We start from the raw sequence: 14,671 nt of genomic DNA, 5'->3' as shown, positions 1-14,671 counted from the left end.
GGTTGCACGACCACCCTTGTAACTTCAAGGGTGATAAAGAAATAGAATGGAGCAAGTAGCGTCCGGGCGGTTGATGGCAGCGAAATCCGATGCAAGGGCAGCAGCGATGTAGAGATAGCGGTGCAAGGCGCGATGCTAAGACTGCAGGTAATTGTGGTCGAACACGTGATAGACGGGGTTGATGTGGTGATGGGGATGGGGATGGACGCCATCAACCGCCTCGGTGGTGTCAGTATTGCAGGAGATGAGAACATGTTCATAAGCGAGGGGGTGTGCACTGTTGTCAGGATCACCAGAGCGAGCAGAGCTTCACGAGGGACTGCACTACTTACACCATTGTGGACAAGGATTTTCAGGCGTCGTTCAATAGAGTGGCGATGGAAAGATGAGACCCCGATGCTGAAGAACAGGGTGAGCTGCTACCAGCGTACCCTGAAAGGTCACGCCAGGGTCGAGTTTGAAGACAAGGTAGAGAGATGGATCGAAGGAGGTGGTGAGCGGAGTGCTACCTCTGATGGCAGTGGTGCAGCTGACAAAAGGAAAAGTCAGACCGGTGCTGGACTTTAGAGAGCTGAACGAGCATATATCGTGTCACATGGGAAGCGAGGCGATGGACGTTCGCAGCGAGATGTGACCTGTGGGGGGGACAGTCAACCAAGGCAGCGACAATTGTCGACTTGAAGCCGGCGTACTTGCAGCTCCATGTGAGTGACAAACTGTGGCGATATCAGTTGGTGTGGAAGAAGGGCTGGACGTACTATTTAACCAGGCTGGGTTTCGGACTGATCTCCGCTCCGGAGATCATGGCAACGGTGCTTAAGTTCGTCCTAGGGAAAGAGGACAAGATAAGAAAGGCTACCAGTTCCTATATAGACGAGTTTGGTGGACGAGACTGTAGTACCAGCCAATGAGGTAGTGAGACATCTGGAGAAGTTCGGGTTGATTGCAAAGCCACCGGAGTTGATGGCGATGGGAGCTGCACTGGGGCTGAAGCTACAAAGAGATAGATCAGGTGAGTTGGTGTTCTGGAGAGGAAATGAAATCCCAGAGCTGAGTTCCAGCATCAGCAGGAGAGAGCTGTTCTCGGTGTGTTGGAAGTTGGTCAGTCACTACCCGATCACTGGATGGCTGTGCACAGCATGCAGTTACACCAAGAGATGAGCGGAGGGGGAGAGTTGGGGCAACAAGGTGGGAGAGGGAACGGTGATGATGATGCGGGAAATCCTAGAGAGGACAAGAGTGGAATACCCAGTCAGGGGAAACTGGTATATGCCCAAGACGGAATGCGGGACCGTTTGGTGTGATGCTAGTAGTATAGCGATAGGAGTTGTGTTGGAGATTGAAGGCGCTGAGGTGGTGGACGTGGCCTGGCTTTGGAAAGCAGACGACTTTAACTACATCGATGTCACCAAATTAGACATGGTGCTGAAGGGGGTGAACTTGGCCCTGAAATGGGGGCTGCGCTCAATCGAAATCTGGACAAATTCGGCCACTGTGCTTGGCTGGGTAGGATTGGTGATCACCAGTGAGAGGAGAGTTCGGATGAAAGGTCCCACGGAGATGTTGGTGAAGCGCCGTCTAGGAGTTCTAGGAGAATTGATTGCTGAGTTCGGACTGAAGCTGAATGTGGTTTGTGTGCCTTTGGAGAGAAACAGGGCAGACGCACTGACCAGGGTGAAAAGGGTGTGGTTGCAGGAGCCGGAGGAGGCAAAGAAAGGGATAGCTGCGGCGTATCAGTTGCATGACTCCGAACTGAAGAGACTACATGCTATGCATCACTTGGGTGTGAACAGGACCCTGTATCTCGCGAAGATGATTGATGCTGACGTCACTAGGAGAAGCATCCAGAAAGTGGTCGGGAGCTGTGACAGGTGTCAGGCCATTGACCATTGACATTGTGTGGGCATGAGCAAGGAAACCTTTCGGTGGAGCACAACTGGAAGAGACTAGCTGTGGATGTGACGCACTACCATCAGGGAATGCATCTCTCCACGGTCGACTGCGAGCCAGGCTGGATAGCCATTTGGAGGGAGTTGAGCAAGGGCATTGCTGACAAGATTGCGCATATTTTGAATGGGATATTTTTAGAGAGGGGTCCCGTGGAAGAACTGCTAATGGACAACAGGGCGGCGTTTCGTTCAGAAGCGTTGAGGGATATGCTCGACTGATGGAAAGTGTGTCGCTTGTTCAGAGCAGCGTATAGGCCAAGTGGTAATGGAATCATAGAGAGGCACCATCGAATAGTCAAGGCCATAGCGGAAAGAGAGGACATTTCGCCACTGGAAGCAGTTTTCTGGTATAACCTGTGTCCCCAATCCGGACAAGCTGAAGAATCTGTGCCACACAGGGCAGTATTTAGATATGAATGTCTTAGAGATTTCAGAGAAGACTGGAAAATGCATGTTTTAAAGGTGGATTTGAAGGAAACAATTGAAGCTGCCATACATATGAAAGAGAAATTTCCAAATCATCTGAACTATAGTATGATCACAAATAAAAAGAATCTTGGATTTGCCAGTGTTTATGAAACAAATTCCATCAGTAGCATAAAAAACAAGAACACAGACAAGGAGGCAATCATATTAATAGATGTTCCCCACAAAATTACAAAGACCAAGAGCCCATTGGAGAAGGAAGTCAAGTACATTGAGTTCTTCATTGTGTCACAGTTTGAATCTATTCCAAAGTATATGAAGTGTCAATTTACATAAAAGCAGATTAATGTTGTTGTTGTTGAAGAACTGAACAAAAGCTTTGAGGAAGTACCACCTAAAATCTCTCCAGAAAAAAGCAGTTGTAGAGAAGTAGCATCTTATATATGAAATATATAAAAGTCAAGGGACTATTGAAATTGAAGGTGTGTACTTTATTGTCAACAATTATTTGAAAGAATACAGCAAACTTTGCAATGATCCAACAACTCCTTTGCCTTCAAAGTTCATTCTTTCATTATCTGCTTCCTTATTTTGTAATCTACTTCTTCTTTCCTTCTTATACTTTATACCTTTCTTCCTAGCTGAAACACTTTTCACAATCACATACTCTTTATTTCTTTTATGCTTTAAAATAACTTCTTTATCTTTTCCCTCACTTCTTTTTATTTCCTTTCTTTATACATGCTCCACTTGATGTCACTATTTATTCTGGGCAATTATTCCTCTCATCACATTCAGCCACCCTTCTAAGAATGATGTACTGTGCATGTTGTATGTTAGGACTTATATATTATGGTTCATGTTTAGTGATATTTCCTTTCGTCCTTTTTAAGTACAAATATTTTACAATGATGGCACCTAATTGCATAATAATATCCACAACTCACAGGATCCATCAAAACAGCTGTAAAGATTTAATCATACTGTGTAAAATTATGTAACAACTCATAATATTCATACACTTATAATTGTTTGATCATCTCTCTCCCAACTCTCATTCTGTGTGTACTTACATAGAGATAGATAGACAAGCAGACAGACAGAAAAAAACTAGGGAGGTGATTTGGTGATACAGGATTCAAAAACTGCTCCAGCTAAAGAAACAACTCATAGCTACAGCTGAAGAACTAAAACATAAATTTACAGCACATAAACAACAAATATCCAATAAAGTGTTTGCCAGAGATCCCAAGTCAGTCTATCACAGTTTCAATGCGAAAGGCTCAATCTCTGTAAAAGACACCACACATAAGATCTACTTGAAAGCTATTGTAGATCTGTATTGGAAACAAATTTTGAATTTAACAAACAAGCTGTATGGTTAAAAAAACTGGAGCAAGACTACTGCCAGCATGTCTAGTAAAAGTAATATGAGAGAGCAAAATAGAGGAAACAGTTCTGCAGAAAATGTCAAACAGAACAGGAAATCCTCAGACCCAGACCTCATGACAGGCTACTGACTGAAGAATTTCACCTTTTATTGGTTAGATTTCATATGATTGAATGGAGAAAGTATCAAGGGTACACAAAAACTACCCCAATGGTTATCAACTATCACCACTCTCCACATCCCACAAAACATCTTAGCCACCTTGTTCTGGTAGGCTATTGAGCAGTAAAAATTATGCACCCAGTGCCTCAGTTTGTTCTTGCAGGATCATTGTGCCACCACCAACATTATTACACCTGAGCAAGTTGGAGGAAAGAAGTAAGTGTGGGATTGTATACAGTAGTTATTAATTAACAAAATGATCCATTCATATTTTTGCTTAGAATTTTATTCTAGAATGGTGGTCTGATGAAGTACATGATTTTATGCAGAGAAACTGCCAGTAGTCATCAACAGTGTTTTAGCCAACCAATAATATACACGTGTGCGCGTGCGCACAGCTCATATACCCTCTTCCATATCTATAATGCATCTTATTACTTCAACAGTATCACACACAAGAGAGCTACTTAAATATTAGTTTAAAGTGTTAGATTTGAGAGCTGGACAGCAGTTGGAAAAATACCAGAGTATGGTTAGGACCTGGTTTTAAGAAAATTAGTCTTTTATTATTAGGCATAACAAAAAGATTAAAACTTATCTATTCTCTTACTGAGAATAGAGATCAGTTGGAAATAATTAAAACCAATTTACTTGTAGAGATTTCTCCAAATCACCCATTTCTTCATAAAGCATGCCAAGAGTTTGGAAAGGAACAATAGCTTGTGGGGCTGAAAAAAAAGAAAAATCAGTAGTATAGATTAAATGACAAATTAAATGCTAAATCTCATTATTTTATCAGATAAAAATAGCAATATATAAGATACACAAGAGTTCAAAAACAGGAATTAAATTAGTTAATTTCAACATACTTAAATCAAAAGATAGATTTAAAAGACAAGTGAAAATAAACCAGAGTTTATAAAAGGGATTATAATTGAAAATCAGATTTCATACTGACAGATGAAAACAACACCATTCTTCACTTCCCCTTAATCTACTGCACATAAGACATTCTTTTCATACAACCTAAGCACCTCCCACCAAGTATAACTTCTGTTCACATAGGTTTTAAAATCAATGACAAAGTCAGTCACTATACAAATCCAGAAAACACACCTACAACCCTGTATCCTCCTTACTTGTGAACATAATGTTAACATATTTACATTCTCTACAAATGTGAGTACACCACAAACCACTGATGACCTAAGTTTCTTTACAAAGAAAAATATATTTCAGCTTTGAACAATCTTCTACATTACAAAATGCACTACATATTTTAGTACCGCATACGTATCTATGGAGTAGGTCACATATAAATCCTTCATTGATGAGGTCTCTGCAGCTTTAGACATAGTTAAGAGGCAAGTAGAGAGGCCTTACAAGACATTTGTGCTGGAAATAGGCTCTCCATAAAGAACACATTCTTTCCAAACAGAGATATCCATAAGTATACCTAGTATAGGTATACTTTAGGCCTGGGATCACCAATAAAAGTTGTTATCATCCCTGAGCTCTGATTCTAAGCGGGACTTTTGGTGTAAAGAGAAGGTGCAACCTGAGACTATCTACAGCTGGGAGAACTTGCAAAACTGGTAAGTCCAGTGTGATTTACAGCATAAACTAGGAAACCTAATGGATGATTGGATAAGAAAGAAATATGCAGATACTCTTGCATCCAAATTCAGAGACCTTGAACAGACTGAAGATGTTGAAATGGAGTGGAGATTGTTTTGTTCAAAAGCTAAGGGTGGCACCAGTGGGGAAAAGAACTGCCTGATTTAATCAGTAAGTTAAAAATGCCATTCAAGTAAAGAAGGAAGCCTACAAAGTATGGATAGAAAACAAGTCCCCTCTGTTGTGCAGGCAGTACACCAGATTTCTGTGTTTGGGTAAATAGTGCTAAGCTGAAACCTTTCAACATGAGTGTTGGACTTCAGTAAGGTGTGTATTGTCACCTCTTCTTTTCATAATTTTTATGAACTAGACTGACATGTGCAGCTGTTGTAGAAGTGGTTTCAGAACTGATAGGTGCAGAATCAGTTGGTTGATATTTGCAAATAACATGGTACTACTTGGCTCATCAGAAAGTGATCTCCAGCATGTACTGAATGGATTCACTGCTGAGTACTGCAAGGCAAAGAAGAGAATTAATGTTGTGATGACTGAGAAATTGGTCCTCTGCCTGCCTATTTATTTATTTATCTGTCTTTTTGTCTATCTATCTACCTATCTATATGAAAAACTGCTGAAAACAATGTACATGCAACAATGAAAAGTTCATAGAAAATGCAAAGTTCCGCAGTTCTGTTTTCTTTTCTTGGAAACTATAAAAAGGAAACATTTTTTTGTTTATGCGTTAATAAAATATGAGTGAGTGTACCTATCTGTCCAATGTATTCTTCCTCCACTCTTGGTTACCCTGTCAGTATAAAATGCCCTGTTATTAGATCATCCATTATGTTTATGAGTGGATTGTTTGAGTGTGGCAGACGAGGAAGGGGTTGTATTGTAGTAGGTGAATAGACTCGATGAAAGCCTGCTTAAGTCAATCAACACTGACAGTAATTTCACTGCTAAGATCATGTTGTTGAGTAGCTATAGCAAATATCATTTGACCAGACAGTTTAAGTGTTGAACCATACAGTAATTCTGCCTGGGAGTAACCTAGGTCTTCTTTAACAGCATTATGTAAACATAGTAACACTAACATATTGGAATGTGCTAGTAATGCTACTTTCAGCTCTCAATAAAATCATTCTATCACTCTGTTAGACTTGGGACGGCAAGCTGTAGTACGAATTTGACAAGCACTTAGCAAGTCAGATAGGTCAGCAAAAATTCTGGATTTGAACTTACAACCCATTAGGTTGTCAAAGTAATGCAGCAGAAGACATATTTTCAAAACATAAACAAAGCAATTTATAACTGCTTAAAAAAAAAAAATCAGCAACAGTTATACTATGCTTTTGAATTCTTTATGAATATGTCAGTAAAAGAACATAACTCAAGGAAATCAAAGATTGTATCACCACAGATATAGTTCAAGTTTCTCTAAGAAGACAACATAAGACGGTACATAAAAAGGTTGGAGTGAAAGAAAGAAGTATTTTTTTAACAAAAAGACATTGATGCAACACTCATGCAACAGTTTTTAAAACATACTATGAATGATGGTTTTTAAAATATACATTTATCCTTTCATAATTTCATCCCCAATGATGTTCAGAAAAAGACAAAATTGAATGTTTGAACTTGTATTGTTCTACCTACCTACCTGGTGATGATGATGAGAAATAAAATAAAATTTTCTTATAACAGCCTAATTGTAAGGGGTTGAGAAAATAACTCAAATCTATACTCAATATATCAGCAAGGAAATGTTTATGAGTGACATAGTGTGGCATGGGTACACAAGTTAAACACATGCAAGACATGAAAGAATTAAAAACTGAAGTATATAGTAGCCATGCAATGATGGTAGGGTCAACAATGAATAAAAAATATTATCCTAAATGATCAGAAACAAGAAATGTTTTGAAGCTCAAATCAAAAATAAAAAAACAGCTTAAGAATGGTAGAAAATGTATGGATCACAATAGAATGTATTGCATCACAATAGAATATTTTCAACATAGACAATGCAAATGGGAATAACAGAAACTAAATATAATGTATGTGACACTAACTAATAAGTAAATTTAACAATGACATGAGCCAAATAAATAACCACAAATGATAATGACTGAAAATATGCACTTAATTACATATACATATTCTATTTGTCTGCAACATAATCAATAGTTGGAAACTGATGTATTTTTTACTGAGTTGAGTGTTGAGTGCAGGCCCAAATTCAATATTACCTTCATATTCTTAGGTGTCTTTAGCAAAGTTCATATCACATATGACTGTGGTAAAATATTCTCTCTAAATATGTTGTTGAACTTTCAGTGAATATATATTGAACCATCATCAGCAAGATTCCTTAAGTGATGCAGCCAGTCATTAGGGTGCCATTCAAGACGCTTTCATAGTCAGCCATTGCCACTAGTCTCTGTTCGCTGTCATGCATAGTAGGTTCACTGTTTTGTGACCTGTCCAGTCCTTGATGTTGTCAAACCAGGATTTCCTCTGTCTACCTCTCTTTTACCCTCTTTCAACTGTGCCCTGAAGAATGGTTTAGAGCTTTTGTCTTTTTACCAGTGCAAAGGATGGTTCTTGTCTACCAGTGTATCTGTTAACTTTCTGCCAGACAAAGCTGTTCATTTTGTGCTCTGTGTACAGGATGTTTAATAGCCTTTTGAAGCACTTGTACTCAAATGCCTGAATTCTTTGCTCCATGTCAGCTGTAAGAGTCCAGCTCTTACACTCATACAGAAGGATTGTTTGGGTAGAGATAATACCTTAGTTTCCAGCAGTAGCATCCTTAAGGGTGTTTGGGTACACTCGTTTTTATATGACTCTCACTTTTGGCTCCGAGACCATTCTATATACACTCACACTCAATACAAAGCCATTCATTTTGTGCTCTGTGTATAGGATGTGTAATAGCCTTCTAAAGCACTTGTGCTCAAATGCCTAAATTCTTTACTCTAATCAGATATTGGGCCTCATACAGGGCATGACAGTGGATTGAGACTTCTGGCAGTCCACTATGTTTGAGAAGACACATCAAGCTAAGTAAATATCTGGTTGTCCTTGCATACAGGCATGTCCTCCACATCCCTCTTAAGCTGAGTGTTCCTAATCTTGCAGGGTCATGGGTGCCAGTGCCATATAAAGAGCATCCATGCTGATGCCACATAAAAGCACCCATGTCAGTGCTGCATAAAAGCACCCAGTACATTCTGTAAAGTAGCTGGTGTCTAAAAGGGCATCAAGCCATTGAAACCATGCCAAAACAGATGTGGAACCTGAGCAGCTCTTCAGCTGGACAGCTTCTATCAAACCAACTAACCCATGCCAGCATGGAAAAACACGTGTGCATGTGTGTGTGTGTGTTACTTAGACATAGCAATGCTAATAACCTGGTGTTAAAACTCAATGTATATGTTTCAGAAAAAGGGGTTGATTAATTACAGTGTATTACAAGAAACTAAATAAATGAAAAGGGAGCAAGAAATTATGTAATGAATTTCATTAGCTTACTATAAGATACAATGCACTCATAGTGAGTGCTTGTGTATCACCTTATAGCTTTGTTAGAGCTTCAAAAATCTGATGGGGGGATGAAGTAATGAAATCTGACCTCAGGTTGTTGAACCTCACAAAGGAGCTGATAAAATATTGAAATAACTGGCAATTAACCATGCTCATAAGGACCCATCCCTGTCAGTAAAGATGAGATCCTAAAAGTATATTGCACTCAATCTATACCTGTCAAGCCTTTCTAGTAATTCATCTTTGTAACATTCAGCCCTCCATCTTTCTATGGCACTTTTTCTCAGCTGTAATTATATGAGAGCAGAAGTGCATTTATTCCTTCTTCCCTTTCTATACTAGCAGGAATCCCTCTTCATAGAACCACGTCCCTTGCTGCTCATTCCACACACCCAATATTATCCCTTCTTACTATATGTTCTACTGAATACTTTTTTCTTGAACATCCACTAATATCTGCCATCAGCATAATTTTTTTAAAGTTACTATAGCCAACCCTATGTACCTCTTACTTCAGTCACTTTGCATTTCCTCTTTCCCTCACACTTCCCTTCATCTCTCTATTTTTTACCTATGTATGGTTTCATTATACTGTTGTTCTCCATCTACCATTTTAAGAAATGACTAACACAGTGATGAATCTATCCTATCCATGCTAATATAAAAAGATGTAAAATGATGATGATGATGTTGTACATATATATTTTGTAGATGGAAACTACACAGAGAGTTGTAGTAGTGCGTGTGTGTGTGTGAAAGAGAGACAGTGAGTGTATATGCAGTTGTTTCTTTTTCTCCATGTCCATTTCTGTTTGTTTACACTGGTCTAAAAAACAATGTGTGTTGTGTCCCTTTATATCCTACAACATAACAGTTCAATGAATAAAGACTGATAAATTAAATACTGGGATCAATGTGATGAACTAGCTCTTGAAGTTTTTACTGCAGTCCAATGACTGAAACCAAAACCAGATGTCAGTCAGAAAACTTCCAATCTAAGTTTGAGTGGAGCATTAATTGGATAAAGAAATGATTATTTGTGAGTGTCTCCTGAATCAATTTAAAAGTGTCAAATGTGACATCAATAGACCATAATTGACATGGAAACACCATTACCAGATACCATATCACAGGATAAAGAAAAGAAAAATATTTTATGACAATATTTTAAGATGTAATAACATCTAATTACATTATAAAATTTTAACAAATAAAAGATTTGATGAAAATGTGAGAAAAGGGAAGCCCAGCAGAAGTTATAGGTTCTCTGTCATAAGACAAAGTAGAGAGCCTACAGATAGTGCCAACACAAAAACTATTTTTCTTCTCTCAATGGAGTTAATACCAAGTGTATAGGGTATTAATCTAGCAATTCATAGGCTTTGAGTTCAAATCCAGTTCATGGACCATGAACTCGAACTACAATTCTTTTGTAGTTTATTTGTATGGTATACATACGATAAGCCAAAAAAAAACATAGCTCTCATGTTTCTCTTGCTGATCCTGGAGAGCATCTTCATATTTGAACATCTCCTAAGTGATGTCAGTGAGTGATTTCCCTCAGGCATTGAAAGTTGTGTTCTGGATTCCAACATACATTATTAAGAACATTCAGCAATTGTTAGTCCATGCGATTTGGAGTATAAAGGATGTAAAGAGTAGTTTGGAAAGGAAGCATTCATGGAATTTTCTTTATGAAATATACAAAAATATCAAAATTTCCTTCACAATAAACAAAAAAATAAAATTTGTTACCAAGGCGAATAACTTCAAGACACATATTAATAGCTTCTTGGTGCTCTCCACGGGCAAACTTCAGATTAGCTTCTCCCATTAAACCTTGTAAATGTTTAGGTAGTTCGGTTTTTTTGCGACGCTGCTGCAAAAGATAAAAAGTGTTAACATTTCAAGTTTAATAGTTGAACCCCAAGTTATACAAAATATAAAACAGAAATGGAAAAAGATAAAAATGATATTTATCACTCTGAGACATGAATTTATTTCTATCTTGCCATAGACATTTCAGATTTTATAAACAAAGCACATTACTTATATCAGTTTTCCACATTTAGAAAAAAGAACTACATTTTTGCCTTTGATCTGCTTATTTCCATGTTTTCAGTTGTATTTCCTCGCACAGTCACTTTAAAGCTAAAACTTGTCTTAGAAGTAGCTGGCCACCATTCTATATATTTACTGTGTACAAACGATAGAAATCCCTAAAACTCCTTGTGCTTTGAATAACCCTCTCTCTCTCTTTTAATCTTTCTCATTCAATTTCACTCCCTCTCTGTTTTAATCTGTCTGTGTCTCTCCCGATATTTATTTCACTATGTACATCTCTCTCTATATATATATATCTTCTCCCTCCCCTTCGATTAACTCCTGCCCAGCGCAAGTTTGGTGCACCCGCCCTCCCACCCCCTCCACCAGTACCGGAAGTTCCTATCTTGTACTCCAGTACCGGAAGTTCCTATCTTCTACACCATTATCGGAGGTTCTTATCTTCCTCACCAGTACCATGACTGTCCCCCATGAACACTTCTAAAGATTTCCCACCCCCACTTTGGTTTTATCCCCCTATGTAAGGTAGAGATCATATGGTGCATAATATGATAGTATAGTGGATGCTGGCTGAAGGGAATGCTACTGATTGTTATGTTCTCTGCAAAATGCGAGCTTTCTTTTCAGGTACATGACACCGTTCTCCGTCCCAAGGTTTTACGAGTCCATACCCTCCACACCTTCAGGGTTGGCACTCTTAACGTCGGCACACTGAAAGGTAGATCTGGTGAGATTGTTGAGATGCTTGAACGGAGACGTGTCGATATCTGCTGCCTCCAAGAAGTAAGGTGGAGAGGTTATTCCGCTAGGCTCCTCACAGGCAAAGAACACAGGTACAAGATTTTCTGGGCAGGAAACACAGACGGGGTTGGCGGCGTGGGTATACTTCTTGCAGAGAAATGGGTGGATAAGGTAATCGAGGTGGTTAGAGTATGCGATAGAATACTTAAGATTAGATTAGTCCTACACCATGGTTTAGCAACCATTATCTCGGCCTATGCCCCTCAGCCAGGGCTACCCGACGGACAGAAAGACCAATTTTATAACACCCTTCTGCAGACTACCTCATCGACGAATGACAGGGACCTTCTCTTTGTGGCTGGTGACTTCAATGGACATGTTGGACAACATTCAGGGGGCTTCTATAGCGTACATGGAGGCTATGGTTTTGGTTCCCGCAATGAGGAGGGAACCAGGCTGCTGGAGTTCTGTGATGCAAATGACCTTATGATCTGCAATACTAACTTCAGGAAACCTGCCAGTCACCTAGTCACCTACCGTTCTGGCAGGCACACAAGCCAAATTGACTACATCCTCGCCAGGAAAAGGGAAAGACGGCTGCTCAGAAATGCCAAAACATTCCCAGGCGAAGAATGTACCCCACAACATAGACTAGTAGTTAGTGACTTTAGGATCAGAGCTAAGTGGCTGCCCAGAAGACAAGCAGCTTGGAGGAGAAGGGTATGGAAGCTCAAAGATCCTGCAAATGGACAGAGATTTAGAGACCTATTACTCGAAGCCTTTGACGAAATAGAGGGGGATGTAGCTTCACACAATGTAGAGGACAACTGGACATTTCTACGGGACAACCTGCTGAGGGCCACCAACGAGATCTGTGGTTGGTGCAAGGTCCCTTCTCGGCCCAAAATAACGTGGTGGTGGAACAAGGAGGTAGACAGGGCTATTAGACAAAAGAAACGGGCTTGGAAGGACTGGAAGAACGGTGGTAGCAGGGAATTGTACCAATCTGCCAGAAGGGAAACTAGGCGACAGGTTTATTTAGCCAGAGGGGAGGCAGATAAAAAAAGATTTGCCAATGTTCTGCGTCATGAGGACCAAAGACTTGAGGTATTTCGTGTCGCAAGACAGTGTAGGAGAGAGAATAGTGATGTAGTAGGAGAGAAATGTGTTCGCATGGATGATGGTATGCTTGCTCTAAATGAGGCTGCGAAGAAAGAGGTCTGGAGAAGCCACTACGATAGATTGCTTAATAAAGAGAATGAATGGGAGAAAGAGAGTCTGCCGTATGTTGACCCAACAGAGGGACCAGCTATCCGAGTTGACAGTACCATGGTAGATAAAGCAATTAAGAGTATGAAGACAGGGAAAGCCCCCGGCCCATCAGGAATCACTGCAGAGATGCTCAAAATATCTGGCAGTGTCGGCTATAGCCTAGTCACCCGTATTACGAACCAGGTGATACACGAAGGAGTCATACCTAATGACTGGTGTAGCAGCACCATAATCAACTGCTACAAAGGTAAAGGTGACGCTTTAGATACAAATAATTACAGAGGTATCAAGCTTTTAGATCAGGTAATGAAAGTCACGGAGAGGGTCATAGCTCAACTGCTTAGGGAGCGAGTCAGTTTAGATGAGATGCAGTTTGGGTTTGTGCCTGGGAAAAGCACCACTGATGCTATATTTCTGGTAAGACAGCTTCAGGAGAAATACCTAGCCAGGGATAAACCTCTGTTCCTGGCTTTCGTTGATATGGAGAAAGCCTTTGACAGGGTCCCCCGATCTCTCATCTGGTGATCAATGAGGAAACTAGGGATAGAAGAATGGTTAGTGAGAGCTGTGCGAGCCATGTACAGAAACTCTGTCAGTAAGGTGAGGATTGGCAGAGAGTACAGTGAAGAATTCCGGGTGGAGGTAGGGGTCCACCAAGGTTCTGTCCTCAGCCCCCTTCTATTTATCATAGTTCTCCAGGCTATAACAGAGGAATTCAAGACAGGATGCCCCTGGGAGCTCCTCTATGCTGATGACCTTGCACTAATTGCTGAGTCACTATCACAATTAGAGAAGTTTAAGGTATGGAAGCAAAGACTAGAATCGAAGGGCCTTAGAGTCAACCTAGCTAAAACCAAAGTCCTCATAAGTAGGAAGGCAGACAAAACACAAACCCCTTCAGGTAGATGGCCCTGCGCGATCTGTAGAAAAGGAGTGGGAAGTAACTCTATAAGATGCACCCAGTGCAAGCTATGGACACATAAGAGGTGCAGCAATATCAAAGGAAGGTTAACTAGGAAGTTAGTTTTTGTTTGAAGCAGATGTTCTGGAGCTATAAATACTGGAAATGTGCAGAAAACAACTTCTGCCACACTCCAGGGAGAAAAAACTAGAAGTGGTTGATAGCTTCCGCTATCTTGGTGACCAAATTAGCAGTGGAGGTGGGTGCGCTGAAAGCGTAGCTGCTAAAATTAGAATAGCCTGGGCAAAGTTCAGAGAGCTCTTACCTCTGCTGGCGACAAAGGGTCTCTCTCTCAGAGTAAAAGGCAGATTGTATGACGCATGTGTACGAACAGCCATGCTTCATGGCAGTGAAACATGGGCCGTGACTGCTGAGGACATGCGTAGGCTCGCAAGGAATGAAGCCAGTATGCTCCGATGGATGTGTAATGTCAGTGTGCATACTAGACAGAGTGTCAGTACCTTGAGAGAAAAGTTGAACTTACGAAGCATCAGTTGTAGTGTGCAAGAGAGACGACTGCGCTGGTATGGTCATGTAGCGAGA

The 14,671-nt window shown here is 40.3% G+C and overlaps 1 protein-coding gene across 2 annotated transcripts in view; it reads right to left on the bottom strand.

Moving 5' to 3' along the window:
• The window catches only part of LOC106878777 (general transcription factor 3C polypeptide 3), a 551,001-nt gene that overhangs the window by 439,204 nt on the left and 97,126 nt on the right, over nucleotides 1-14,671 (bottom strand). Inside the window, exons 5-6 of one of the 2 annotated variants that reach the window (XM_089359125.1) lie at nucleotides 10,846-10,969; nucleotides 4,579-4,655 (exon numbers count right to left, since the gene is read on the bottom strand). In XM_089359125.1, the coding sequence (XP_089215251.1) occupies nucleotides 4,579-4,655; nucleotides 10,846-10,969 (201 nt within the window). The remainder of the gene's footprint in view (nucleotides 1-4,578; nucleotides 4,656-10,845; nucleotides 10,970-14,671) is intronic. The other variant, XM_089359126.1, reaches the window with a different exon arrangement.

This window comes from Octopus bimaculoides, chromosome 10, assembly GCF_046866305.1.
Source record: "Octopus bimaculoides isolate indiv1 chromosome 10, ASM4686630v1, whole genome shotgun sequence".
Taxonomy (NCBI): Eukaryota; Metazoa; Mollusca; class Cephalopoda; order Octopoda; family Octopodidae; genus Octopus; species Octopus bimaculoides.
This window is presented reverse-complemented; position numbering and strand designations above follow the sequence as displayed.